Source organism: Triticum aestivum, unplaced genomic scaffold (genome assembly GCF_018294505.1).
Source record: "Triticum aestivum cultivar Chinese Spring unplaced genomic scaffold, IWGSC CS RefSeq v2.1 scaffold37374, whole genome shotgun sequence".
Lineage (NCBI taxonomy): Eukaryota > Viridiplantae > Streptophyta > Magnoliopsida > Poales > Poaceae > Triticum > Triticum aestivum.
This window is the reverse complement of record NW_025228007.1, coordinates 158,007-185,163: the sequence shown is the minus strand read 5'-3', so window position 1 is coordinate 185,163 and position 27,157 is coordinate 158,007. Positions and strand designations below refer to the sequence as shown.

The window sequence follows — 27,157 nt, the reverse complement described above, 5'->3', positions numbered from 1 at the left end:
AATTAGCTCATAAATGATCCATTTTACCCAAGTTAGCTCTAAAATGACCCATTTTACCTAGTTTAGCTCCAAAATGACCCATCTTACCTAGGTTAGCTCTAAAATGATGCATTTTACCTAAGTTAGCTCATAAACGATCCATTTCACCTAGGTTAGCTCATAAACGATCCATTTCACCTAGGTTAGCTCATAAACGATCCATTTCAACTAAGTTAGCTCATAAATGATCCATTTCACCTTAGTTAGCTCATAAACGATCCATTTCACCTAAGTTAGCTCATAAACGATCCATTTCACCTAAGTTATCTCATAAACGATCCATTTCACCTAAGTTAGCTCATAAACGATCCATTTCAACTAAGTTAGCTCATAAATGATCCATTTCACCTAAGTTAGCTCATAAATGACATATACTTCTTCTTCTAGTCACCTTTTTCTAACTTTCTTATTTGCCATTTTGCAGATCTCATTCACTTCACGGAAGCTAGCTTGCTATGATGGAGTGCTTGTTTTTTATTTCATTCTCTTCTAGTATTATTAGCTTGCCATGATGGAACAATGTGTATGTGCAACTTGCTATGTATGAATGGATGGAACTATATATGTATGTACGATGAAATTTATGTGCTGGATATGTCATATGTTTGTTGTGAAATAACCCTGTGAAATATATCTATATATGTCATATATATTTGCTGTGAAAATTGTTGGATTTAAAAAAAATAGAAAAAAAGAGCCAATGCACGCTCTTTGTCGTCAGCCACCGACGGCAATGGGCTCTTTGCCGTCCGCCGCGGACGGCAAAGAGGCCACATGGCAGCCAACTGTGCTTCCTGGGAACTGACCCATTTGGTCAGTTTGCCTACAGTGGCGGACGGCAAATCCTTTGACGACTGCGGTGGACGGCAAAGCCTTGGTGGGCAGTGACGTCCAACTGACGTCATTAGGCCGACGACAAAGGCCTGATGCTATTTGCCATCAGCCGCGGACGGCAAATACTGCCGTTAGCCACCTAACGGACTAACAGCGAATTTATTGCTGTCAGCCGCTGATGGCAAAGGCCCCTTTGCCGTCCGCTTCAGAAAGCAGACGGCAAAGAAGGTCTTGACCGATCCTTTCTTTGCCGGTGCATTTTGCCGTCCGCCGTCCGTGCCTTTGCTGTCCGCCTTGGCTGACGGCAAATTAGCTGATTCCTGTAGTGATGGTAGTAGTACCAGCTGCCACTACCGGCCACCCGGGACCATCGTCCTGGCTTCTCACACACACGACGAACCTCCTAGCACTGCTCCCCTGCGCCTCCATGCCTCCAATTGGAATCTTCTTATACGGAGTTATATGGAATATAACATCTGTCATTCTACATTTATTGATGTTGTCCATTGAAACATATCATCGAGAGGGAAAGTTAACCGTCGGTTATTACTATACACTGTCGAGTATTTTCTCAAATAACCGAGAGGCACACATGTACCGTCGGCCATTTTCACTCATAGGTGAGAGTTTTCTTTTCACCTTTGGCTATTAAATTTCACCACCGGGCGTTACATCTAATCCCCGTGGGTGTGTCAAAAACCATCAGGCATTACATGTAATCCCTGAGGGGGCCCCAAAAACGGGCGGGTATTACAAATAACCGTCGGGCATTACATGTAATCCCCGTGGGTGTAGGGAAACCCGTCGGTCATTACATGTAATCCCCGTGGGTGTAGGAAAAACCATCGGGCTTTATAATGAACCGTCGGGCATTAAGTTGGATACCCGAGCGGTGGATTTTCACCGTCGGGCATTCTAGTATACCGTCGGGTATTAGTAGTAATACTTGTGAGTTGACACTAACCGTCGGCCATTGCAACTACCGTCGGCTATTACTGTAATAACCGACAGCCCGTCGGCTATTAGGTTTCACCGTCGGAAATATGGGGATTTCTAGTAGTGGGCGGCCGATCCTCTTCTGGCAACAACAAGGGTCGCCGCAGCGGCTCCTCCAGATCGCGTCCAGATGCGCCAAGATGCCAGATCTGTGGCAAGCCTGGCCACACCGCCAAGGACTGCTGGTACAGGTATGATGATGATGAGGACGAGGACAAGGTTGCGGCTGCTGCGGATGGCTCCTACGGCATTGACACCAACTGGTATGTCGATAGCGGCGCCACCAACCACATCACCAACGAACTTGAGAAGGTCACCATGAAGGAAAAGTACCGCAGCAAGGACCAGATACATACTACTAGCGGTGAAGGTATGCGTATAAGTCACATTGGCCACACAATTTTTAATACCCCTCGTCGTAAAATCCATCTTAGGAAAAAAATTGCATGTTCCTAGTGCCAACAAAAATCTTCTTTCCGTTCATAGAATTGCCATTGACAATCATGTGTTCCTTGAATTTCATCCCTTTTTCTTTTTGATCAAGGATTAGGCAACGAAGAGGGTACTCTATCGAGGTAGATGTGTTCGAGGGCTTTATCCGTTGATTCCATTCTCTATCCCTTTTTCTTTTTGATCAAGGATTCAAACTTTCGTCAACACGGTGGCACGATCGATTAGGACATGCTTCTTTTTCTTTAGTTGAAAAATTGCTTAGGAAAAATAAGCTCCTGCATGTTGGTGAGCGCAATATTGAAACTATTTGTGATTCTTGTCAGCGAGCTAAAAGTCATCAATTACCGTATCCCATATCTACTAGTGTCTCTACCAAACCGTTGCAATTAATCTTTTCTTATGTTTGGGGTCCTGCCCCTAGCTCCATTCGTAGACATACCTACTATGTCAGCTTTATTGATGACTACAGCAAATTTTCGTGGATTTATCTTCTTAAGAAAAGATCCGACGTTTTTCAAGTGTTTCAAAACTTTCAAGCACTTGTTGAACGCAAGTTTGACAGTAAAATTATTGATGTACAATCTGATTGGGGAGGGGAGTACAAAAAGTTGAACTCCTTCTTTCAAACACTTTGTATATCTCACCATGTGTCATGTCCTCATGCTCACCAGCAAAACGGTTCAGCAGAACGCAAGCATAGGCGCATAGTTGAGGTTGGCCTTGCACTCCTAGCACATGCCTCCATGCCACTCAAATTCTGGGATGAGGCGTCACTGTCGTTCGTATTGTAATTATGCTTCCGAGTCGTGCTATCAACAATGAAACTCCACTCGAACGCCTCCTTCACACCAAACCAGACTACACCACCATACATGTGTTTGGATGTGCTTGTTGGCCCAACCTCCGTCCCTACAATCATCGTAAGCTCATGTTTCATTCTAAGCAATGTGCTTTTCTTGGGTATAGTGCTCAACATAAAGGTGTTAAATGTCTTGACATCTCCACCGGACGTGTCTATATCTCTCGTGACGTTGTCTTTGATGAGACAAAGTTCCCCTTTGCTGATCGTCATCCCAACGCCGGTGCCTTACTTCAGAAAGAAATCCTTATCTTACCACCTCATCTCCTCGGTCATGATCATGAGGGCATTAATAATTGTGATGATCATATGTTGACTAACCCGCTTACCAGCGTGCACGAGCCTTCTGATGATGCAGGGAAAGATTATGGTGAAAACAGCAGTCAAAACGATGAAGAAAACAGCTCCCATGAGCCATATCTTATGTGCTGGACCCTGGGGAGCATATCCCCCTCGGGATCCAACCTGCAGCAGCGCAGGCAATTAGCACCGGGATCTGTGCCGCAACCAGCCACCAGCGCTGCGCCAGCCGAACCAGAGGAGACAGGCACGGTCGATCACGTGGGCGCAAACGACCCAGCGGCCCAGGTGCAGCCCCGGCCGACTAGGAGCAGTGCGTCTGGCCCGCGCCCGTCAGCAATTGACACGCGGCAGTCTGACACTGGCCTGGACTGCACGCGGCAGTCTGACACTTGGAGGTTTTGCAGTTTTCTTTGGACCCAATCTTATATCATGGTGTGCCAGAAAACGGGCTACTGTTTTCAGGTCAAGTACTGAAGCAGAATACAAGGCATTGGCAAATGCAACGGCAGAAGTCATGTGGGTGCAATCTATTCTGAAGGACCTAGGTGTGAAGAGCACAAAAGCTCCATGCTTATGGTGTGATAATCTAGGTGCTACATACTTGTCTGCAAACCCAATTTTTCATGCCAGAACGAAACATATTGAGATAGACTTCCACTTTGTCAGAGAAACGGTGGCCAGCAAACTCCTAGATTTTCGGTTCATCCATTCAGGACATCAAGTTGCAGAAGGTTTTACAAAAGCATTGCTTACAAAAGGTTTTGAAAATTTCAAGCATAATCTCAATCTCATGAAGTTGTGATTAAGGGAGGGTGTCAAACATACATGCGTGTATATATGGGCGTACGTGACAGGAAGATCCTGCAGGTCGTTTAGGAGATAGTCTAGGCATATCTTTTTTTTCGACCTATCTTATCCCTTATGCTGTTGTAACTAGATTGATCTCCTCCTCTTTTCTTCTCCCGCAAGTTGTACTCCCGATTCTCTCTCTAACTGTATGTATGCGCTATCAGGGATCTGCGCCCCTGCTATATAACACGCAACACGTCCCCTCGTACCGAGGTAAGACGTTTCCCGCATCGCACACGGTCCATGTAGGCGCTTGTGCATTTTGTATATGGCGTTTTTTTGTATGTGCATCAGGGTAAAGATTGGATTATTCAACGGACATTTGGTGCCATGATGTGACGATTCGTTGTAGTGCAGTGGATGGAAGAACTGTGTTGTTTTTGTGCAACATATGTTTTGCCTCGCGTTCTCTGTGAACCGACTTTTCTTGTTCTGGACGAAATTGCGAACAAATATGTTGATGCATTTGTAGATTTTTGCTGGCAGCCACTAATCTGATTTTCAGTTCACCGCAGTTGATTTCTCTTAATAGATTGTAATTCCTTTTGTAAGATTGGATTGCTTTGGTTTTTGTGAGTATTTACTTGTACTCCTCTCTGGACCGTCTTAGTGTTTGCGAACAATTTATTTCACAACAATGCTAGTGCCTTTTGTGTCTTTGGCTCTTTGCAACTCACAACTGTACTTTCATATAATGCTTAATAAAAGATAGTTTGATACATTATAGTGAAAAATACATGATCAGTGTCCAACAATAGAAACCTCCACTTAAAAAAAGACTTTACAATGAGAACACAATAACATAATGAAAGTAAAAAAGAGTGCAAGTCCTATGAAAACCTTAATTTACACATCCTTAATTGAATTGATCTATTTCTATTTGCGTTTGACGACTGCCATGTAAGTAAGCTCGACGGATCCCATGAACAATTTGCCACCTTTCCTCTCCACGACCTCTGTCGGCCTCACGCTCTTGGGTCCTCTCATCTCCTCGATTATATTTCCCTCGGCATCAATCCTCAGGGCGAGTAAGTGGCTATCGACGCCAAAGGGAAGCTCAGCCTTCTCACGGTGTAGCGCGACCCAATATCCTCCTTTCTTGTCGGGCCTCACATTATCGGGATAGCCCGGAAGGTCTGCGAATAGCTCCATCGTTCCGGCCTTTGAGCCCTTGATCCAGTACCTTAATAGCTTACATGGCCCGGTGGATGAGATGATGAGATGTGTTCGATCAGCGCTGATGGCAAAACCATTGGGGTAAGTGATGTCGGCCTGGAGCACGACGGCCTTTCCTGTCCGCGGGTCGTACCTAACAAGGCGGCCCGTCGAGTCTCCGGTTCTTGTGACCATCTCATGCTGAGACCTATTGTAGTTCCTGGAGCTGTCCGTGAAGTAGACCTCGCCAGTGACCTGGTCGATGTCCACCCCGTTGGTGAAACGGAGAGGCACGCCATCAACCTCCGTGACAAGCACAGTCGCCTCCCCGCCGCCCGGCGCGACCCGCATGAGCCCCTTGTAGGCGTCGGCCACGTAGAGGTACCCGGACTTGAGGTGGAACCGCAGACCGAGCGGCCGGCCGCAGTGGCCCTCGGTGGCCGTCTCCGGGCGAAGGAGAGACGCCGTGCACGCCTCGCTGCTGTAGTCGGGGCCGTAGGTGTACGTCGTCCAGCCGAGCGCGTCGCCGTTCCACTTCAGCACGCGGCCGTCGGACACGCCGCTGTACGGGCCGTTGCCTTTGGCGTCGAAGGCGACGCTCTCAGGGCCGCGCAGCAGTCCGTGTCGCAGCGGCAGGTGGCGCGTCCGCGTGGCGTCGATGCTGGGGACGGCGGCGGCGGCGGCGGCGGCGGTGATAGGCAAGAAGAGCACGAGCAGTACGGCTAGCGTGATCGTCGCCGCGGCGAGATCCCTCCTGCCGCTCGCCATCTTGACTTGCTTCGCTAGCTATCCCGTGTTTCGCTGGCTTTTTTCTGATCGATTGGTGTTGGTGTTGCCTCGATGGATTGATTGATGCCCTGGTTCGTTTGGTGCCTCTTTTCTTACTAGATGATTTCCCCGCGCGTTGCTGCGGGACCTTTTAGTCTCTGGCATGATAATGCATAAACCGAATAACTTTGCTCTCACAGTTCATACACGATCTTGAGATGAGAAATTGCAATGGACACTACCTGGAGTACAATTGTAAAGATTGCAAAATGTGAATGATAAGATCATTTTTTTATTAAATAGAGTGATATGACATAAGTAATCTCACATGACTTCCATAAATATTAATGTGTGAAGACACTATAAAGAACAAAGTTTTTGAAATAAAGACCCTATGAAAGGTTATGTACAAATTTCCTTTTTGACATACTTACTGTGCATTATGTACAAATTTCCATAGTTTCATTTTCTTTTGTCACAAAGCATTGTCCTGAAAAGATGCATGATCTAAAAGATCTTATATTTTCTTTATAGAGTATATAGATAAGCTCAAAGATCCATATTATTGCGTTGCAACAGAATTTGCTTGCAAGAGAGTTAAATTATGGATGGAAAATTATAATCTACAATAAGAGAGTGAAAAAAGCTGATTTTTGTGACTAAGGGTCCCAAACGTGTTGAATTTGTTTTGTTCAGACCTTGAACAATAGGCATATTCTAAAAAAATCATTTCATCAAATGAAAACTGAAGAAAAATAGCTTGGAGTCCAGCAATCAGCTGATACTCCACAAGTCCACATAAATAACATGATTTGAACTGACGTGAGTTGTGGTGCTTGATTTCCCATCTCAGGGCCGGGCACATAGTTGTACAAACTGTGCAGCCCGCACAGGGCCCATAGAGTTTGGGGGCCCCAAAAAAATTTATAGGCCTATGTATTTATTTTCCCTGGCATGGGCATTGGGCCGCTCGGCGCTGGCGCGTCAAGCCTCGACCGTCTCCCGTCCCAGGCCGCCTGCTCGATCGGTTATGCCTTCGATGCTTCCGATCGCAGGACGCAGGTTCTGACTCGATGGGATGGGAAAGGAAACCGAACGGCGAACCAGGAGGCAGGGATCGATCGCATCCAGAGGAAAGCGAACAGCACGGGATCTTGGTTTGCATCTAGATCCGGCGACGCCGCGACGGGAGACACGGCAACAGGTACAGGAATTACAGCCCTCATTGGTTCGCATCCATGATCCATCGATTATTCCTCTCGTAGTCTCCTGATCTCGGGTTCTCGGAGAGGAATTTTCGATCATATACTTGTTGCCTGTCTTTTGACGCCTCTTCTACATGTATTGACTATTGAGAAAGTATCTAGTGTTATCTGCTAGCTAGCTATTGTGATCCTATCATTCTAGTTACTGTGATTCGATGATATACCTATTGTGATTCTAGCTATCTACTACTCCCTCCATTCGGAATTACTTGTCTCGGAAATGGATGTATCTAGAACTAAAATACGTCTAGATACATCCATTTCCGCGACAAGTAATTCCGAACGGAGGGAGTAGCTAGCTATTGTGTTATCAATACGGTATATACCTTGTTATTGTGATTCGGGTTCTCGGGGAGCAAAATTGTTTCTTATACACTGTATATACGTTGGATGGCCCTCATTGTACTCCTAATTCTACTCCTATAAATTGTTTCTTATATACTGTATGTACTCCTAATTCTATTCCTATTTCCAAATTACTTTTGGCAGGGATCATTAGAGAGACAGGAAACATGACTAGTTGAGTTAGACGGTTCGTCTAATTGCCAAATATTGACACATAATCTCCAATTGATATCTGTTGCTGTATGAATAGGTATGCTTTTTTGTATAACCAATTGTTATGTAAGACATTATATCATAATTGCTCGTTAGTTCATTTTAGTGAGATAGGGCCCCACATTTTAGTTTCGCACAGGGTCCCCAATTTTGCCGGCCCGGCCCTGTCCCATCTATCCTGACCACTATCTTTATGATCCGTCATTGGTATACCAGGGGAAGGAAATCCCTACAATATAGTAAAGTAACACAATTATAACTGAGTAGCAATGAGCCATATCTATCTATGTGTGGGTGTAGCAGCAAAAGTGTTCACCTGAAACAAATATGGTGTCATTGGAAAGCTCGTTAATAATGCATCTTGAGATAGTACCGTCGTCGAAGCAATGTGTTAATCCCGATGGTGAATCTCTGGTGCTAGATCTTCTTCGTATAAATGTTGAAAATAGACCGTCTCGAAGACATAGACCGGATGAGATGGAGCCTATGATGGAAGCGTTCTCATCCAGTATAAAAAATTAGTCGCTCTCTTGAATAAACTTCATGGATACTATTTCTGAAACGGGAAAGCCAAAAAGCCATATAAACATTTACGTATGCCCCATCAGCAAGGTGGAGAAGCGCATAGTCAGCTAATTAAGAAGTATGCAATGATACAATCCCTGTAGACTTAAAAATCAATAAATGTAAATATCTCACACCTAGAAGATAACCACTAAGTCAGTTCAACATAGGCAAATTGCAGTGCAGTTGAGTACAAAACACAAAAAAACACAAGTTAGCAGGGATTAATTTATTTGGATTCATAACCAAGGAAGACATGCAGATCTACGACCTACCAAGGCTAGTGAACGAAGATGACTTCGTATTACTATTCCACACATTCAGCAAACAATCTGGCCAGAGAAAATTCCTATAAAAAGCTTTCCCTGAAGGTGAGCCTTATCTGAAGGTCACTCAATGTGGCATACATGCAGGTATCTCCTATCACCAATTATCAGTCTATTACATTTACACCTACAGAAGGCATAAAATCTTGAATAAACAGTGGCAGTTAATCAATACTACTACAAAACAGCTACATGTAAACAGCTAAGGCAGTCTGGAGTTCTGAACAAAATGCAGTTTTCCTTTCTTAGTCATTTTGCGTGTGTACAAATTCGTGCAAAAAGGAACTGAATGTGATGAACATACCAAAAATTATACCCACAATCGATGCACCATATTATACCCACAATCGATGCACCATCTGACCCCAAGCACCAACATCACAAAGTGCAGTTGACAAATTTAACTCTGGCCCTGTTTTCCCTATGCAATCAGATAAAAGGGAAGAAACACATGTCAACAAAAAAGAGCGTTTAACATGATAATAATAAGACCTTTAGACACGATTTTTGGGTTAAGGAGAGGAATTTGAGAAAAGATAGGATGCAATTTTATAGGAGGATTTTATTACAGAAAACATTAATAATGCACCAGTTACCAAATTTTGCCCTCACGGGCAATGGAGAAGAAAATACAAACCTTCCTTCTTGTTCTTGTAGAACTCTTCCTTTTACAGTATTGGCACGCAGATTCTTGCGTCCCTCACTGGCAGCAGCAGTACCTGGCCATCACACGCAGACGAGAGAAGGAAATATACAAATCAGTAAACAGATAGATAACAGAACACCAATTTTTGGGGACTCGGGAATCCATCTGGGAGCGGGATGGATAACAGCAGCAGCGGATTTCGGAGGGCGGGGCCAAGAACGGATTTGTGGCGTGGGCGTGCACCGTACGGTGGTGGAGCACCGCGCGGTGGTGCTCGGCTGGTGCTTGACGGCGTCGCGTCGCCCGGTCTGCTGCTAGAGACGTGGAAGAGTAAGAGATGCGAAGAGATTGACTGATGGGCTTCTGATGGGCCTCTCTTTATCAATTATTACACCGACTCGTCGTCTACCACAGAGGGCTCTCTGGTTACCAGCGACTCGCACGATTTTTTTTTTAAGAATTGCTGACGTGGTAAGCTGCACAATGATAAATAAAAGTAATTGCTGAGGTGGCAAAGCTGCTGAGGTGGATAGGCTGCATGTTAAGAGAAATAGGATAGTGGAGATGAACTATTTTTAGTTATTATAGATAGCGTAGCGATGGAGTGTCCGAGTGCCTGCATTAGTCGGCCTGCTTTCTCCGTGTCAACGACACAACTGACGACTTGAGCCCGAGTCCATATTCTTGTCGTCCAGCAATTCCGATTTCTTTTTTGACCAATTTGAATTGTATTCCCTTTTTCTTTTATACTCCATTCGAGTCCGTATTGAAATACATGTAGTCCGTATAAATCTTTTTAAAGATTTCAATACGGAATATAAGTCCTTTTCGGTTACTCATGTTAATTGGGATGCTAATGTCCCGGCTCATCAGTGACAAGTTTTCAACGTGGACAAGCATGTATCTCCCTCGCAAAAAAGAAAAAGAAAAAAAGCATGTCTCTGCAGGAGATTGGATAGGGCCCACCAGAGGAGGCGACCAATCAAATTGATAAATACTAGGACTAGGAAAAAATGTCAAGATATAGAAGGCAAGTTTTGCAAACCAAAGAGAAAGTTTTGTTCAGTCAATTTATTAGGCATGTTTGAGTCAGCTAGCTATACTAGTATCAAACACAATATTGACGAATGCAAGGGCACCCTCTCACTATGTCCACGTTGGCAGAGGCGCATTTTGTGGTGAAGCGAATGGCGAGAGAGGTACATTGTGTGTGTAGTGAACATTGTGTCTTTGTGTGTGTGTGTGTGTGTGTGTGTGTGTGTGTGTGTGTGTGTGTGTGAGAGAGAGAGAGAGAGAGCACGTGTTTTGTCCTTCCCAATTGGCTAGTCCCTCGTCTTCTCCTCACACACGTAACCTCGTCTCTTTCCGCACCCCAGCACAACCGATCTCAGCGTTGGCAGATCTGGTGAGCGTCGGGAGGAGAAGAACGAGTCTGCGAGGCGACGACTGTGGGGGAATCGACCAGATCCGCCGCGTGCCCGTCTGGAGGACGGGAACACGGTGACGGGGGCTGGTTCGGCGCGCACCTCCGCCACCGAGCCTTGCATCGCCAGCCACCATCCCCTCCTCTCACGCGCCGCCACTGTCAAGATAAATCGGTGCGCCCCTCCTCACCGCCAGGCCGCAGGTCAGGTTCTTCCGCAGAAACCCCCTCCGTGCGCTCCCTCTTTCTAGCCCGCGCCGCCTCTCCGACTCCTTCCTCCTTCCTCGCCACCGCTCCCTCTCTTCACCTGCAGCTCTGGCTTCTCACCATAGCCGCTGCCCCTTCCCCCCTCCCGTGTCGATCTTGGCCGTACCCATCGCCGGGAAGAGCGAGGGTTGTCGCTCCTGCAACTGCTCAACCCGGAGAAGCTTGCCGTCGTAATCGACAGACCGTCTTCCTCGCATCTTCCAGGCTATTCTTGTATAGCCGGAAATTGCTCTGGCCCAACGATCCCCTCCCCATGCTATTTTTTGAAATCTTATTGGCTGATGATGTTCGTATTAAGAGAGGAGACACACCGCTCAATCAATCAAAAGAAATATTCACCCTTTCCATAAATCAGTTTCAGATGCGTAGGTGGTGTTTAGGCCAAGGTTTTCATGTGATCCATTCACTCTGCTTTGACTTGAAGAACTAATTTTTGTATCAGGAGACGCGTGCTGATCCTTTAGTGAAGAACTGTGCTTTGGAATGCCAAGATATGGAAATGTCTGAAGAGTCAGGTTCAGATAAAGCTACCCAAGCCTGCTTATTTTTCATATATGGTAACTGGTCTTCCCAAGTTTTTACTCTATGTGTTCCAAAATTTTCTTTGAAGGTGCCACGAGTAAGTACAACGATGATGGCCAGATAGATGATTTTCTGCAATCAATTCAGAAAATACGGGATGAAATTGTATGTTATATGTCTTTTCTCTTATTTCAGAAAAAATTATGCTTGTTTCCTACAACTTTCTTCTAGTTGAGAATCTGATGTGAACTCTCCTATTCTCTCTTCATTTCAGCTTCGCAAGGAAAGCATACTTCAAGAACGAAGTGCTCAGTGTGATATGGACATCCAGACACTCTTGAGTGGTATTCTACCCATTTCACATTTTAAACATGGTTACATTTACAATCACGTTGTAGAACTGTTACAGTTTTGCCGTCAACACTGTCGGCAAGTATTCCTGGGAGCCATATGTTTTCAAAAGTTATGCGCTAAACTGTGGTGTATCACACTTTTCATTGTGGACAAATCGTCCACCACACTTTGTGATGTACAAATCGTCCGTTGAAACTGTGGCCAATTTTGGCAAGATGTTTTTTGGATTTTTTTAAATGTTTTGGCAAGAAGTTGCTTCTATATTAGTCCTGTATTTCTTGTACTCATCATGTTTTAAAAATTATGCAGAAGGAAAGATGACACCCAAAGTTGTATTAATAATAAGAAAATACAAGGAAACTTGCTCAGATACGACAGAAGTTACCAATTCATCTTGCTCTGGGGATGGTGGCCAATCTATCACTAAGAGGAAGAAATTGAAGAAGGCACTCCTCCGACAATGCAAGGTAAGAAACCTCAAGCTGAACCTATGTATTACAATTTTCAATGCCACTAGTACCCTTGACACTTGTCAATGCAGGAGCTTGATGAGATCTGTCGTGGGGCCCATTGGATACTCCCAAGATACACAGTATTACCTTCAGTATCAGATGGTATGTACAAATGTTTACTTTTATCTCTTAGATATTCTAGATAGGCAAGTATTAGGTCCTTGGACCATGTAGGCATAACAATTAGGAATATCATATGAATGGGTCATGTGCCACGTACTTCCTGATTCTCATTTATCGAATTTAATCCCTATAGGTACTGGTTTGTTTTGTGCATTGAGATGATAACATACATAGTGTGCTGCGCTAACCATGCTTGGACAAAAAGAGTTTTCAAGGTGTCAGATCAATAGTCAGGGCTTGCTGCTCTCTTGATGTCAAAGTAGCAATCCAAATAAGCCACTTGTTTATTTATCACATGTTATGCTCCATTGAAGTGTTAGGTTTGTTTTACATTCGATAAGTTGTTATCTTAGATCAGACTGATTAGGTCCCCAGTTAGCAATAACCAGAATGTATGTTTGATTGACTATCATCTGTGTGTGTGTTGACTTTTGAGCACTTCTTCACCGGTCCTTCTCCTATTTTTCAGGAATGTACCACGCCAGTGTACGTTTGAGATGCCTTGATTTTGAGATGAGCCTCACTGGTGGTCTTCGTGCTACCCCACACGAGGCGAAGTGCTCGGCTGCTGCCAATATGATACTAGAGCTTCACAAGAAAGCGGAAGAGCAAGAACAAGAGGGTATCCGATGCAAAATCACCTTGTTAAACTCCTGAATCTAGGAAACTGCGGGTGGATGGAACCAGTTGCTTGTCATTACAACTTTGAATGAGACTTCTTGAGAAACCTAATTGTGTTGGTACCTTGTTGTTAGCTATTTTACCTTCCGGAGGTTGACTCCTTGTGTTGTTGTTGGTATTATGGCTGTTTATTAAGGTCGTGATAAACTTTAGGCTGCTATTTTCAGAACTCTATGATGCTTCAGTTGCGCTGACTATTTTATTAGAGAAAGAGTTGCTTGTAGTAAAGGGCTCACATTCGTTTGTCAGCCGATGGATTACAAAAATTATATAATTGTGGATAAAGGAGGAAATGACATGATCTGAATAAAACAAACTAAGACCTAAAGATACCGATCAAGCTTAGCATCATACACAAATCCATACAGCTTTGAGTTATTAAGGTGAAAACATCACAATCTGAAAAAAAACAATTAATTGTTCACAAACCCAACTAAGAGACAACAATTACAGTATATTTCTCTTCCTCTCACATTTTTCAGACGCAAGCCCATGAAAGTTATTTAGTACTACCTTCGTTCCTAAATATAAGTCTTTTTAGACATTTCAAATGGACTATAATATACGGATGTATGTAGACATATTTTAGAGTGTAGATTCACTCATTTTGCTCCATATGTAGTCACTTGTTGGAATCTCTAGAAAGACTTATATTTAGGAACGAAGGGAGTACTACTTAGCTTGAGGACGGAGGGAGTATAAAAGGAAACAGTCAACATGTATATTATTAACCAGCGCCAAGCTCATTGTGAATAATACACCGATTCATCCTCTCATGGCGTGGCAAATTGGCAAGTGCACATAATATGAAACTTAAAGAACATGCATATATATTTATACAAAACAAATCGATATTTTTCAAAGCTTTTATATTTAGTCAACAAATTTGTTTATAATATTGATTTGTTCTATATTTAGTCTTGATGAAGCAACTAATTAATTCTCTAAATTCAACGGAAAAGAGGTTAGCTTTCTTTCTTGGTGGAGGATGATGCATGTTTCATCAAAGCTCTAACGCAAATTCCTCAACAAAGAAAACATAAGATAATCAAAATTGCATCCTTACTGCGATGAGCCACAACAGCTAAGTACTTCTGGAAAGCCCTGGTGGAAACTGAGCTGTCCATCTGTAACATCCTTCCTCAATCTGAACGTGTCAAGGTTTAGATTGTTCTTGAAGGCTTGTAGTTATCGAACTTGTAGAGGCTTTGTAAAACCATCATCAACTTGATCTCTTGTCGGAATGAATCTGATTTCTAACAATTTCCTTGCAACTCTTTCTCTAACAAAATGAAAATCAGTTTCTATGTGTTTTGTCCTTGCATGAAACACGGGATTAGCAGAAAGATATGTTGCTCCAAGATTATCACACCAAAGATAGGAGATATGTGGTCTTTCGACGCCCAACTCATCTAATAGGGTTTCTACCCACATTACCTCAGATGTTGCATTTGCAAGAGACTTATATTCCGCTTCAGTGCTAGAATGAGAAACTGTTGCTTGTTTCTTTGCATTCCATGATATGAGGTTAGAACCAAAGAACACAGCAAATCCACCAGTAGATCGCTTTGCTTGTTCTCTTGAAGGAACGGGGAGTTGGCTTGATGTTTTAGCCCTGGGTTTCTTATTCCTTGCATACGGGCTGATTGTAACCAGATGTTAGTTCATTAATAAAGCTCCCAATTCGATGAAAAAAAACATGTAGTCCGTATTGAAATCTTTAAAAAGATTTATATTTAGAAACAGAGGGGTAGTCTTTCTTTTTTTAAATGTTTTTTATTTTTCCTTGTGTTTCACAGATACTTTTTGTACTGTGAACTTATTTTGAAAAATGGTCATGCAACTTTTTGCTAACAAATTACAAAGTTGTTTTGATTGTAAAGAAAAAGGAAGTAAAAATAACAAACTTTATCATCTTTGTTGACAATTTTTTGTACAAGTAAAAAAATGCTAAACCTACCTACGTAACGAGTTACGTAAAACTACATTTCTTTCCTTCATGTTTATTTTGTTTTGATTTGTTCTGCTTTCTTTGTTTTTCTACCAATATTTTCGTTGCTCTTATGGTTTTTATAGTTTTTCTTTTCTTCCTTTATTCTTTGTTTTTTTGTTATTCCACTGCTTTATTGCTTTTCTTTCTTCCTTTCTTCCTTTTTTTTCATTTTCTATTTTTTGTTTATCTTTTTTTGGTTTCTATTGCTTTTCTTTGTTGTCCTCTGTACATTTTTGGTACACATAAGAACACTTTTATGTACATGTTTAATTTTTTAAAATACATGATTAACATTTATTTAAAACTTATGTTGATTTGATGTCTACTCTTTTCCACACACACTGTACTTTTCTTGGCATACATCAGGAACATTTGTTATATACATGTTCAATATTTTGGAAATATATGATTACCATTTTCTAAAATATATTCGAGGTAGTGCGTTAAACCAACTTGGCTGAGCATGCTCATCTGGCACAAGTCGAGCACAACCTCATTGCGCCACAGCAAGCGTTAGCGGACAAGAATCGGCAACATCAGCAGCTGGCTTGATATGTCAGTCGACACGGGCGTGACATCAACAATAACTTTGTAGTCAGAGGACCTAGTGATCTTCGAGTCCTTCAAACCCCGACTGAAAATGTCTCGGATGCGACGAGATTGCCAGAGCCGGTCCAATAACCTGAAGACGGAGTCATAGCTGAAGGAATTCGACAGGTCTCAAACTACCTGAAGGCCGCAGTCGCGCAGAACACGCTAATTTCTCAGGGGTGCATATCTGGTGATACGGCCTAGCATATGCTCCCCTGCTCCAGAACAGTCTGATGCGTTGGATCTGGACTCTAGGGACAAGATGGAGCACGCCCACCTCCTTATGAAAAATATACAAAAAAGACCCTTGGTTATGCTGCAATTCAGGGACTGGTGCACATCTGTTCGTTCTGTATCTCCTTCAATTCCATTTACTGTAGCCACATCAACCTGTCTAGTTCTTGGTAGTAGGAAATATAGGAATTTTTATATTTATGGGAATATAGCAGCTTGTATTTAGGGGAATATAGGAATTTTTGTAGCGCCACACCATTTTTAACCCAAGTTTTGACATGAGGAACAAGCATCTTACGAGGTGCATTCACAAGCAAGAATGACAGTCTCACAGAAATTTATAGGTCTAATTGTTGATTTTGTCATGTAGATGTGTTTTTGTGCCCGGCACTGGATGGTGTGAGAGGAGAGTAATGACTCATCGAGTCGGAAATCCGTTGGTGCTCCCGGGAGCGCGCGCTCGTGCGTGCGAAAATATTTTTTGAAATGTCAAAAAGTTTCAACAAAAATGTATGTGCTCTTTGTCACATCCAAATACTACATACTAACTAGTTGAATGCCCGTGCGAGCCACGGGCCAACAAATGAATCTATGGCGAGCCCTGGGCTACAGCTCTTGGGTCATCACACTGTCCTTTGGTATGTTGTCACCCTGCTCCGAATCTGCCATATTTTCTCCAAGTCCTGCAAACTACCGTTGCTATTCCCAGCCCCGCTAGAAAATTACACGAGTTTTCTCCAAGTATGCCAGATTGCCAAAGTCATTCCCAATGTCACTAACTTCATATGGTTTGCAACTGCACACCACAACATTCGAGTAATTCAACTGATACCCAATTTTGTTTTCTGCAATGTTATACGTCAGAAATCCCAAAGGAGCCTATTTTTTGGGAAACGTTTGCCTCCGGACGACCGGCCGAGCGCTCGGCCGGTCTCCCCTTGCTCGCTGGCTCTTTTCACGCGGGAACATGCCTCGTATGCTAGGTGGGCCTGAAGCGAGACGTCGCTTTCCTTATCTCTTTCTTATATTATCACGTTTTTTTCCTATGCTTCTTCTTCCTCTCGCCTTGTCGCTTCTTTCTCTCACCTTATGCACAGTGAGCTCGCCAGCGCCCTGTAACGCCCCGAGACCGACGCTTCAGAAGACTTCCAGATGCTCTGAGTTTCGTCGTGTGATTTGTTTTGTTTGTTGCATCTCTTGCATTGCATCATGTCATCATGCAACCCTTTTTAAAAACTCAGATAAATAAATTGTATGGATCTTCGATCCATTTAAATCGAGGGAATTCACATGGTGTTTTCTCTTTATAACATATCCTCCCAATATTATTAGGGAGCTATAACAAAGTATTCCATTCTTTGGGAATCACCATAACACACGTGCAAAATAAATCCTATGCCTTTTCTGCTTTGAGTCGATCTCTCTAACCTTGCCAATAATTCTTTTCCCATTTATCGAGGCTCTTCCTAAATTTCCAACATTTTTGGACTCTTCAATACCTTGAACTTATTCAAACCATTTGAATTTAGATCTTTCAATCATGGCCTTTTCTATTTTCTCAGAATAAGCACATTTTTGTGAGTCCGGGAAAATTATCCGCGTGTTCAACTTCTTTCCCTAACCCTCCTCTTTCTTTTTCTTCTCTTTATTTGTTCGGTTAAAGATAAAGAGGAGTGAGGGAGAGAGAGCATAGCCCAGCAGGCCTCTCTAGGCCTAATCCATCCCCGCCGGCCTCTTGGACCTCCACCCAGACCGGCCCAACCTCCCCTAGGCCCAACAGCTCCCTATCTAACCCTAGCCCGCTCAACCTCTCTCTGCCCGATCCCCTCTCCCCCCTTCGTTCTCCTCCTGGCGCCGCCACTCGCAGGGAGAGAGAGGAGCATAGCCCTCGTGCTCGACGCCTTCCCTTCTACGGCTGCTCGCGGCTGCCGCTCGATGCCATCTGTGCCTCGATCCCCTTTCCGCCCACTCGTTCCCCTCCTCGCGCCAGGGAGAGGAGCTCCCTCGTCCTCGCCGTCCTTCGGCTCGTGGTCGCTCCCTTGCCGTCTCCGGCGCCGCGCTGGTGAGCGCCACTGCCGGAGCTGCTCCTTCTGCCGCGCGCTACCCGAGCCGTCAAGCCTCATCCTCGACCTCCTCCCTCGCGCGGTTCCTTCCCTGCCTCCTGCTCGAGGAGACGACCAGCCAGCGCCTCCACCGTCGCTGCCCCACGCCCTCAAGCTCCAGCGCCGCGCCTCTACTCTGCCTTCCGCCCTGCTGCCCCGACGAGCCTCGTCCTCGTCGCCTTGCTGCTGTCGGACCCCGAGTTCGCCTTCCACCCCGATGGCGCCCAAGGCCCCATGTCGCCATGGCCTCTGCTGATGTTGTGCTGTTGCTCCACACACGCCCCTGCTTGCTGCTTCGACTCCGTGCCCGAGCTCCGTTTTTCATCATGGACGTGGGGTAGCTGCTGAACCTCGCCATGGTTCTGTCCAACGCCGCAAGTCCGACGCCAGGAGCACCTCAAGTTCGGCTACATGTAACAGCAAGTACCACTACGGCCGGAGACCTTGGACCCGTCAAGTACCCTGTGGATGCGCCAAGTTCCACGACGCTGCATAAGTGTCTTCTTGAACGTGTACGACTACTTCTACTACGACCCGTGAACGACTACTTCCCTCGACATTTTTGAACCGCCTCGAAACGCATGCTTCAAAGGTATAATGACGAGACGACCGCCGTGGACCGAATGCATGTGCTGTATGAGATGCTCGTGTTTGCACCGTGTCCGAATTGTCACTCGTTTCCATGCCACTAACTCGTGGGAACCCGGTAGTCGGGAGCACCCCACCATCTTTAGCATGTTCCGCACATCCGCACACTTCCTTTTGCACCGGTATCTCCATGAGCTACCGGAACCGATATGTTACCGTGGCATCATTTTCGGAATCGTCGCCGTGACACCCTTTCTTTCCGCCATGATGACAAATGCCTCGTATCTTGCTCAAGTCAATATTTTCATTAAATTGCATAAAACTTGCATATGTCATCCGCATCATGTTAACAACATTTAAAATTGTTGTTTGCTTTAAATTGCTATATGCATATGGGGTTTTTCCGGCATTGTTGTTTGTTATTTCCGGCCTCATTTAAACTTGCCTAAATAGATAGTTTATTTATGCTTCACCCCTTGCCATGTTTAACAACATTTAATATTGTTGGGTACATAAACGAGAGAGAACTAAATAATTAATGTGGTGTTTCTTCAATATGCAACTTATTGCATATTGAGCTTCACTTAATTTGTAGTATTGTTTGTGCACTTTGCCATGCCATGCCTCATTAAATCGGACATGCATCATACTTGATTGTGCATCATGTCATGTTTATGTGATGGTTGTTTACTATGTTGTTTGCTTCTTTCCGGTTTGCTTCTCTCGTTAGCTTCGGTTTCGTTCCGGAGTTGTGAGGATTTGTTCGACTTCGTCCGTTTGTCTTCTTCATGGACTCGTTCTTCTTCCTTGCGGGATCTCAGGCAAGATGACCATACCCTCGAAATCACTTCTATCTTTGCTTGCTAGTTGTTCGCTCTATTGCTATGCCGCCCTACCTACAACTTGCTATATCTTGCCTTCCATATTGCCATGTCAAGCCTCTAACCCACTTTTCCTAGCAAACCATTGTTTTGCTATGTTACCGCTTTTGCTCAGCCCCTCTTATAGCGTTGCTAGTTGCAGGTGAAGATGAAGTTTGCTCCATGTTGGAACATGGATATGTTGGGATATCACAATATCTCTTATTTAATTAATGCATCTATATACTTGGTAAAGGGTGGAAGGCTCGGCCTTATGCCTGGTGTTTTGTTTCACTCTTGCTGCCCTAGTTTCCGTCATACCGGTGTTATGTTCCTTGATTTTGCGTTCCTTACGCGGTTGGGTGATTTATGGGACCCCCTTGACAGTTCGCTTTGAATAAAACTCCTCCAGCAAGGCCCAACCTTGGTTTTAACATTTGCCACCTAAGCCTTTTTCCCTTGGGTTCTGCAGACTCAAGGGTCATCTTATTTTACCCCCCCCCCTCGGGCCAGTGCTCCTCGGAGTGTTGGTCCAAACTAGAGCCACTTGCAGCGCCACCTCGGGGAAACTTGAGGGCTGGTTTTAGTTGTACGTAGTGTTCATCCGGTGTGTCCTGAGAACGAGGTACGTGCGACTCCTATCGGGATTGTCGACACATCGGGCGGCTTTGCTGGTCTTGTTTTACCATTGTCGAAATGTCTTGTAAACCGGGATTCCGAGACTGATCGGGTCTTCCCGGGAGAAGGAATATCCTTCGTTGACCGTGAGAGCTTATAATGGGCTAAGTTGGGACACCCCTGCAGGGTATAAACTTTCGAGAGCCGTGCCCGCGGTTATGTGGCAGATGGGAATTTGTTAATGTCTGGTTGTAGAGAACTTGACACTTGACTTAATTAAAATGCATCAATCGCGTGTGTAGCCGTGATGGTCTCTTCTCGGCGGAGTCCGGGAAGTGAACACGGTTTGGGTTATGTATGAACGTAAGTAGTTTCAGGATCACTTCTTGATCACTTCTAGCTTCTCGACCGATGCGTTGCTTCTCTTCTCGCTCTTATTTGCGTATGTTAGCCACCATATATGCTTAGTGCTTGCTGCAGCTCCACCTCATTACCCCATCCTTCCTATAAGCCTAAATAGTCTTGATCTCGCGGGTGTCAGATTGCTGAGTCCTCGTGACTCACATATTCTACCAAAACAGTTGCAGGTGCCGACGACACCAGTGCAGGTGACGCTACCGAGCTCAAGTGGGAGTTCGACGAGGACCGTGGTCGTTACTATGTTTCGTTTCCCGATGATCAGTAGTGGAGCCCAGTTGGGACGATCGGGGATCTAGCATTTGGGGTTATCTTCTTTTCATTTGGATTTGACCGTAGTCGGTCTGTGTGTGTATTTTGGATGATGTATGTTTAATTTATGTATTCTGTGAAGTGGCGATTGTAAGCCAACTCTCTTTATCCCATTCTTGTTCATTACATGGGATTGTGTGAAGATGACCCTTCTTGCGACAAAACCTACAATGCGGTTATGCCTCTAAGTCGTGCCTCGACACGTGAGAGATATAGCCACATCGTGGGCGTTACACGCCCATGGCGCGACCTCCGGCTCCTTTTGCGAGCGCCTCCTTCCCCGCTGCAAGCATCTCCTCCCCCACACACCTCAAACTGCTGCCCCACCAATGCTACAACCGTAGAGATTTTTGGCTGGAACCGATGATAATTTTTGCTTGAATCAGCATTGCTTTTTGCTTCGTGGGTGCTACAACCAGTTCTGTGCAACCACATAGCTGCAAGCGGCATTCGAAAAAGCTACAACCGGCCATGAAAAAGCTTCAACCCGAGATGGCGCGGAAGTTGGGGCTGGCCAATGCTACAACCGTTGACAGAAAAGCTTCTACTCTTAGATGAAAAAGCTTCAACCGGGCACTATGAAATAAAGAAATCGCAACATTGGACAGAAAAAGCTTCAACGTAGATGCAAAAAGCTTCAATCAGACATTGTGCAATGAATTTTTTGCTGGAAGTGGTTTCAGTTTTTGCTCGAACCGGCGGAATTTTTTGCTTCAAACGGTGACGCTCGCGGAAATTTTGCTGGAAACGGGCATTGGATTTGCTGGAAATCAGTGCAAAATTTGTTGCAACCGGTGAGTACAAGTGAGGCTACAATCACAACACTGCGGCGACGGCGACAGACAGCAATCTGCGGCGATGGCGAGCGACAGCGATCTGCTATGGAAGGCAAGGATGGTGGCCGGGGCAAGGTGCACGCGCTGCGCGTGGGGGTCAGAGACGTGTGCGTGCGATCTGAATCAGACGAGGGGGCAAGGCTACGGCGAGCGGCGGCGATCTGTCCGACGGTGAGCGGCGGCGATCCGCTACGGTAGGCCAGGATGGTGGCCGGGGGACAGTGCCCATGCTCCGCGTGGGGGCGGAGAAGGTGTGCACACGATCTGATTTCGGGGAGATGGCAGGGAGAGACGGTTGACTTTCGAGCTGCAGATCCAACGGCCGCGCGGCGACCGGCCCAACTTTCGGCCGGTCGACCGGCGCCTATCAGTCGCCATTTTTTTCTAAACATTGCATGAGAGCTCATAGTTCCACTTGTACAAACACTCCTACCTCGGGATTAAAATCACCCATATAAAAGAATAACCTAACACACAATTTATTATCCTAACAAAATAATTTATTGCTCTATCACTAAGTCTCTAACAAGGTCAAAGAACGCTCTAGTTACACCAAGGACATCTACACAGCTCATCTTGGCCCTCCCTTCTCCCTAGCACTTAATCCATTCTTTGGATGTCAGTGTGTTTGTGCCACAACAAAGGGTTGGATTTCTATTATGCATATAAAATGTTTATAAGAAGAAAGCTTTATCAAATATTATATGTGGTTGTTTGATCTATTAAGCAGGCCCCATTAGACCTAACAGAAGAACATACGTGCACAGACCAAAATGATCACCTCTGGTTCATCCAGTGCACCTCCATTGCAGTCTGAAATTCAACAATTCACCTATTTTTGTCAGGCTGTAAAAATGATAGCATGCTAATAAGATAATCTCGAGGAAATTACTGCAACACAACAGAGGTCAAGATTTGTAGTAAATTTTACGGTAATCAAGCCATATGGCGAGAATTGTCGACTTTGATCACTTCATTTCCATTTGGAGTATCACTACATCCGGCAATGGCGATAAACAATAGTTGATGAAATGCATATCACTGAACAAGACAAAAAATCACTTGCGTTAATCTGGCTAATCTTTAACTGGCTGTTGGTTTTCTTATGTTCTGGTTTACAAAGTGCAGTCAAAAATGCACGTGTGCTGAGAAGTTAAAGTTACTCTTTTGATATTCCCAAAAGAATGATATTATATTGTATCATAATTTTAACTGTCTATTCGAATTAAGGAATCATGCGCAGAACAACACCAACAAAACTATAAGCAAAGATGAAGTTTCTATTACAAAAAAGACATCAAGTATTACATAAGTCTTCCAATGAAGAAAATAAAACAGTCTAGCAGAAGGTACGACCTATGAATCAAGGAGATGTTGTTAACAATAATGGAAAAGAAAAAATAAATGGTATCAACTCAAACTAAACCAGTTCTCAGGAATAACACATGTCACTTCCATGGTGGAAAGTGTATTTTGTAAAATAGAAAAAAGGGAATATATTGAAATAGACACTTGTGATCTAGGAAGGAGGAGAATGTAATGTAAAACTAAACCTGCAACAATTTGCATCACATTTATAAGACATGGTGTACCAAAGGGAGTAGAAAATTAATGCAAATAGTATTTTTCAGTATTCTTTTGATTAAATTAAAGTTCCAGAAGTTGCCCTTAGTGATGCTTGCAATGAATAAGAGTATACCCCGAAATTTGCATTCACTTCAAAGCAAGGGGGAAATATCACTTCTAAATTAACTGATTGCTACAGAATAAAGTTACTATAGCTCTTAACAAATTTTAGTAAATCAGAAGCCACTTCTTCTATTCAGTAGAACGAATGTAAGTTTCAATTGTAACCCATATCAACTGTCCGCGCACTTAAAATCCCAGGTAAAAAGTTACAGTGTGAACATAGTACGCAAAATATAAAATCATGAAACCACTTCGAAATATATAAATGAAGCCAAATTCTAGGATTAGATTACCACTATGCAGATTGTATTTTTGCTACTGATTTCCATTTAATTGTGCTCCAAGATGAGTGCCAACATGCATGAAAACGTGCAAGCAGTTTAGTGTACAATTTCTAAGGAACACATCTTACAACTCCTTTTGGTCTCAAGTTTAGCATTGCTAAGTGTTGTCAGAGCACTAAAACCAGGCTAGAGATACCAAATAGCAGAAAGGGCCAACAAAAGTTAGCTGACCCAGGTTGCCACCCCACATGTGGTGAACCCGATTCAACCCCTTGAGCCCAGCAGTCCTCACGGTCATCTCAAACCAGTAGACTGCTCGGCGCATGGAAGCAGGGCAGTCGGCCAGCACGACTCCGTCATCATGGCCGTGGTTGTTGACGCCAAGGTACTGTACGGACAACTTGTCAATGAACACGCAAAAGGACTGAGCTATTAGCATTGTCAAGCTCGGATAGCGTGGGCTCCAAGTACAACAATGTTGCGGCAGCCGCTGTCGCCAAGCTCATCGTGTCCACCGTCGTCGTCACTGGCACCGATTTTAACGTCGCCTCTTTCTGGTACCCCACCTCTCGCCAATCTAACATATGGCAAATAAACCATCAGAATAAAGTAACAAGGAAACAGAGATTTTTATGTTCCTCCAGCACAAAACACGGTACAAGCCGCCGAGCGAGTTCATCACCTTCATGCTCTTCCCCAAGTTAAACTTATTCTGGTGTTTTCCTGCTTGGTACTGCCATCAACATAACCAAAATATGATAGACTCAGTAGTAAATATAATTGATGTTCACAGCAGCAACAGGTGAAAACATAATCAAATGAAATGCTTACAGCAGAAGCAGGAACATTCGGCGTCTTGTAGGCTCCGTGCGCCGGGACCAAGAGTATAAATAATTTTACACATACAACGAGCTTCCACAATAAAAAGCAGACTTGAGTGATTTCTACACAACATATACATGAGATTACGACAATAAGTAAACATCAAAAACACAATACTATAAATCTACATTCATAAATTCAGTGCTATATATAAGTATTCATCTAGGTAAAAATAAACATCAAACCATAATACCTTTATGCCGCCATAGCCCTACCTGCTCCTCCCATAGCACTACAACCACCCGTCGTCCTTTACGCCTACATTCATAAATTCACTGCTATAAGTATTCATCTAGGTAAAAAGCAAACATCAAACCATAATACCTTTATGCCGCCACATGCCAGATTTCCACAGGCAACCTCCTCCGTCTACCGGCTCCGCCCATAGCCCTACCACCACCCGTCGTCCTTTACGCCACCAGACGTATGTTCCCACTTGCCAGTCCCTGCCATAGTTACCGGATTCGTAGTCCACTGATTCGGGTTTGGGATTTGCGATTCGGTAGTGCCTACGAATCGAGTTCGGTGGGGTGAATTCGATGAGCAGTTCGTGAATTCGATGATTCTGATTCGTGAATGGTTTTTTCACAAAGAAAAGAAGTTAGTTCTCCAAAAAAGACAGAAGAAAGTTGAATAGTTAAAAGCAGGGAATGAACTTGGAAAATGCCAATGCATTGTTGACTCTTCGTCCATAGAAAGCTCTTCATCAGCACTCAAAATCAATGGCACAAATATCAAAATCTGATTAGAAGATGAATGGAAGGAAAGTTCCCACCACAAATTTCGATTGGAGGCCCACATGACGTACTGATTAGTCTCATCCAAATCAAATTAATTATTCTAAAAAAATCCAAACAAGACCTATGGTCTTCTGAAGGAAGCCCGAGCTATTCCCAAACTCCAGCCCGTGCATTCTCCAAATCCCAGAGCTCCTAAATCCAGACCGCCAACAGAGTACAGAGATACAGCGGTTTACCAGTGACCGAGGTGCTGTGCGCGCGGAAAAGAAGGTGATGCTTTGTAACGCCCCGAGACCGACGCTCCAGACGCCTGCCATGCTTTGCGTGACCGCCGTGTGTTTTATTTGTTTGTTGCATTCATCATCGCATCATCCGCATTGCATCGGCACTCGTTGTCGTCATTGTTTTTAAAACTTGCATTCGTTCGTAGTTGCCGCGTTCCCCCCTTGTCTTCGTTGACCGTTCCGAGACCAACCGTGTTTTCGGTTCCCTCTTGTCAAACCAACTAACCTCTCTCGTCAGCCCGCGATCCCCTCCCGCGCGTCCGAAAGTTGTCCCGTACCCGACCCGGTTTGTTGTCACCGTTGGGTCCGGATCATCCCCTAACATCTACAAAACATCTCCATTTCTTATTTAGACTTTCCTGGCCTATCTATTCTCGACTATCGGATTTGATCGGATGATCCAACTCCCCTCTTTTCCCATATATATAGTCTACTCCTAGTCCATTTTGGACCAAACCCTATTTTCTAGGGATCCTCCTCCCGCCGCCACTCTCTCTGGTTCCCCTCGGGATCACCAGCGAACCAACCAGCGCCTTCCCCTGGTCTCCTCCTCGTTTTCACCATCGACCCAGTCCCCCAGCACCGCCACCTCTCCCTCGGGATCCCTCCCGATCCCCTCGAATCCACCAACCAAAACGCCACCACCCACTCCAGATCGAGAGGAGCTCGATCTCGACCTCTCTCCCGACCAGTGCCTCCCCTCGCGTCCGGCCCATGTCGGAGCTCGTCGTCGCCGGCCACCCAAACAGCAATTGCGGCGCCGCCGCATCAGGCCAGCTCCTCGCGCCCTGCTTCCCTTCCATCTCTTGATGTTCGTCTTCCCCTGCTCTTTCTCATATCTCTCTCTCTCTCTGTTTATGAGCACAGGAGGTGTGGAGCATCGCGTCGTCGTCCTCGGTCGTTGCCGCCCGCCGTTATTCTTCACCGGATCCGGCATCCCCGGCCCCTGATCCGCTCCTTCTCCGCCCTCCCGTGGAGCCCTGTCGCGCCAGGTCCCACCAGTGCATCGCCAGCCGCCGTCCCCTGCCTCACCATCCCCTACCGCGGCCTCTGCTTCCCTGCTCCAAACCGAACGCCTTGCCGCCCTGGCAAGCATGGCCTCGCCTTCGCGCCTCCGACGACTGGCCTCGTCGTCGCCGGCAACCCCAGGCAGGCCCCGTCGCGCCCTGCCATCTCCCTCGCCGTCTCTTTCTTCTTCACTTCCCCGTTTTCTTCTCTGAATTCCCTCTG

General features: G+C 44.9%; 2 protein-coding genes and 3 long non-coding RNA genes across 8 annotated transcripts; 1 reads left to right on the top strand and 4 right to left on the bottom strand.

Annotated features, from left to right (window-relative positions):
• Positions 1-5,209: 5,209 nt before the first annotated feature.
• On the bottom strand, positions 5,210-6,256 carry LOC123172933 (protein STRICTOSIDINE SYNTHASE-LIKE 10-like). The gene has a single exon (XM_044589813.1). The coding sequence runs from the start codon at positions 6,254-6,256 to the stop codon at positions 5,210-5,212; it is 1,047 nt and encodes a 348-aa protein (XP_044445748.1).
• Positions 6,257-7,248: 992 nt separating this feature from the next.
• On the top strand, positions 7,249-13,601 carry LOC123172936 (uncharacterized). 4 transcript variants are annotated; one of them, XM_044589817.1, is made up of 8 exons: positions 7,325-7,460; positions 8,011-8,116; positions 11,748-11,820; positions 11,916-11,992; positions 12,102-12,171; positions 12,491-12,648; positions 12,723-12,795; positions 13,286-13,601. In XM_044589817.1, exons 3-8 carry the CDS (start codon positions 11,799-11,801, stop codon positions 13,471-13,473), a joined length of 588 nt encoding a protein of 195 aa, XP_044445752.1. In that variant the 5' UTR covers positions 7,325-7,460; positions 8,011-8,116; positions 11,748-11,798; the 3' UTR covers positions 13,474-13,601. The 4 variants fall into 4 exon arrangements, with proteins under 4 accessions (XP_044445750.1, XP_044445752.1, XP_044445751.1 ...); XM_044589815.1 differs by lacking the exon at positions 8,011-8,116 and having other exon boundaries at positions 7,249-7,460; XM_044589816.1 differs by lacking the exons at positions 7,325-7,460; positions 8,011-8,116 and adding an exon at positions 10,977-11,242.
• LOC123172937 (uncharacterized) lies at positions 7,468-9,980 on the bottom strand. The gene is made up of 4 exons (XR_006485778.1): positions 9,607-9,980; positions 9,274-9,390; positions 8,396-8,635; positions 7,468-8,308 (listed from the first exon to the last, which is right to left on the bottom strand). It is a non-coding gene; the product is annotated as an uncharacterized lncRNA (long non-coding RNA).
• Positions 13,602-24,459: 10,858 nt separating the features above from the next.
• LOC123172939 (uncharacterized) lies at positions 24,460-24,979 on the bottom strand. Its single transcript, XR_006485780.1, has 3 exons — positions 24,853-24,979; positions 24,704-24,754; positions 24,460-24,598 (listed from the first exon to the last, which is right to left on the bottom strand). It is a non-coding gene; the product is annotated as an uncharacterized lncRNA (long non-coding RNA).
• A 125-nt stretch (positions 24,980-25,104) lies between these two features.
• Positions 25,105-25,913, bottom strand: LOC123172940 (uncharacterized). Its single transcript, XR_006485781.1, has 3 exons — positions 25,880-25,913; positions 25,228-25,468; positions 25,105-25,161 (listed from the first exon to the last, which is right to left on the bottom strand). It is a non-coding gene; the product is annotated as an uncharacterized lncRNA (long non-coding RNA).
• Between the last annotated feature and the right edge of the window lie 1,244 nt (positions 25,914-27,157).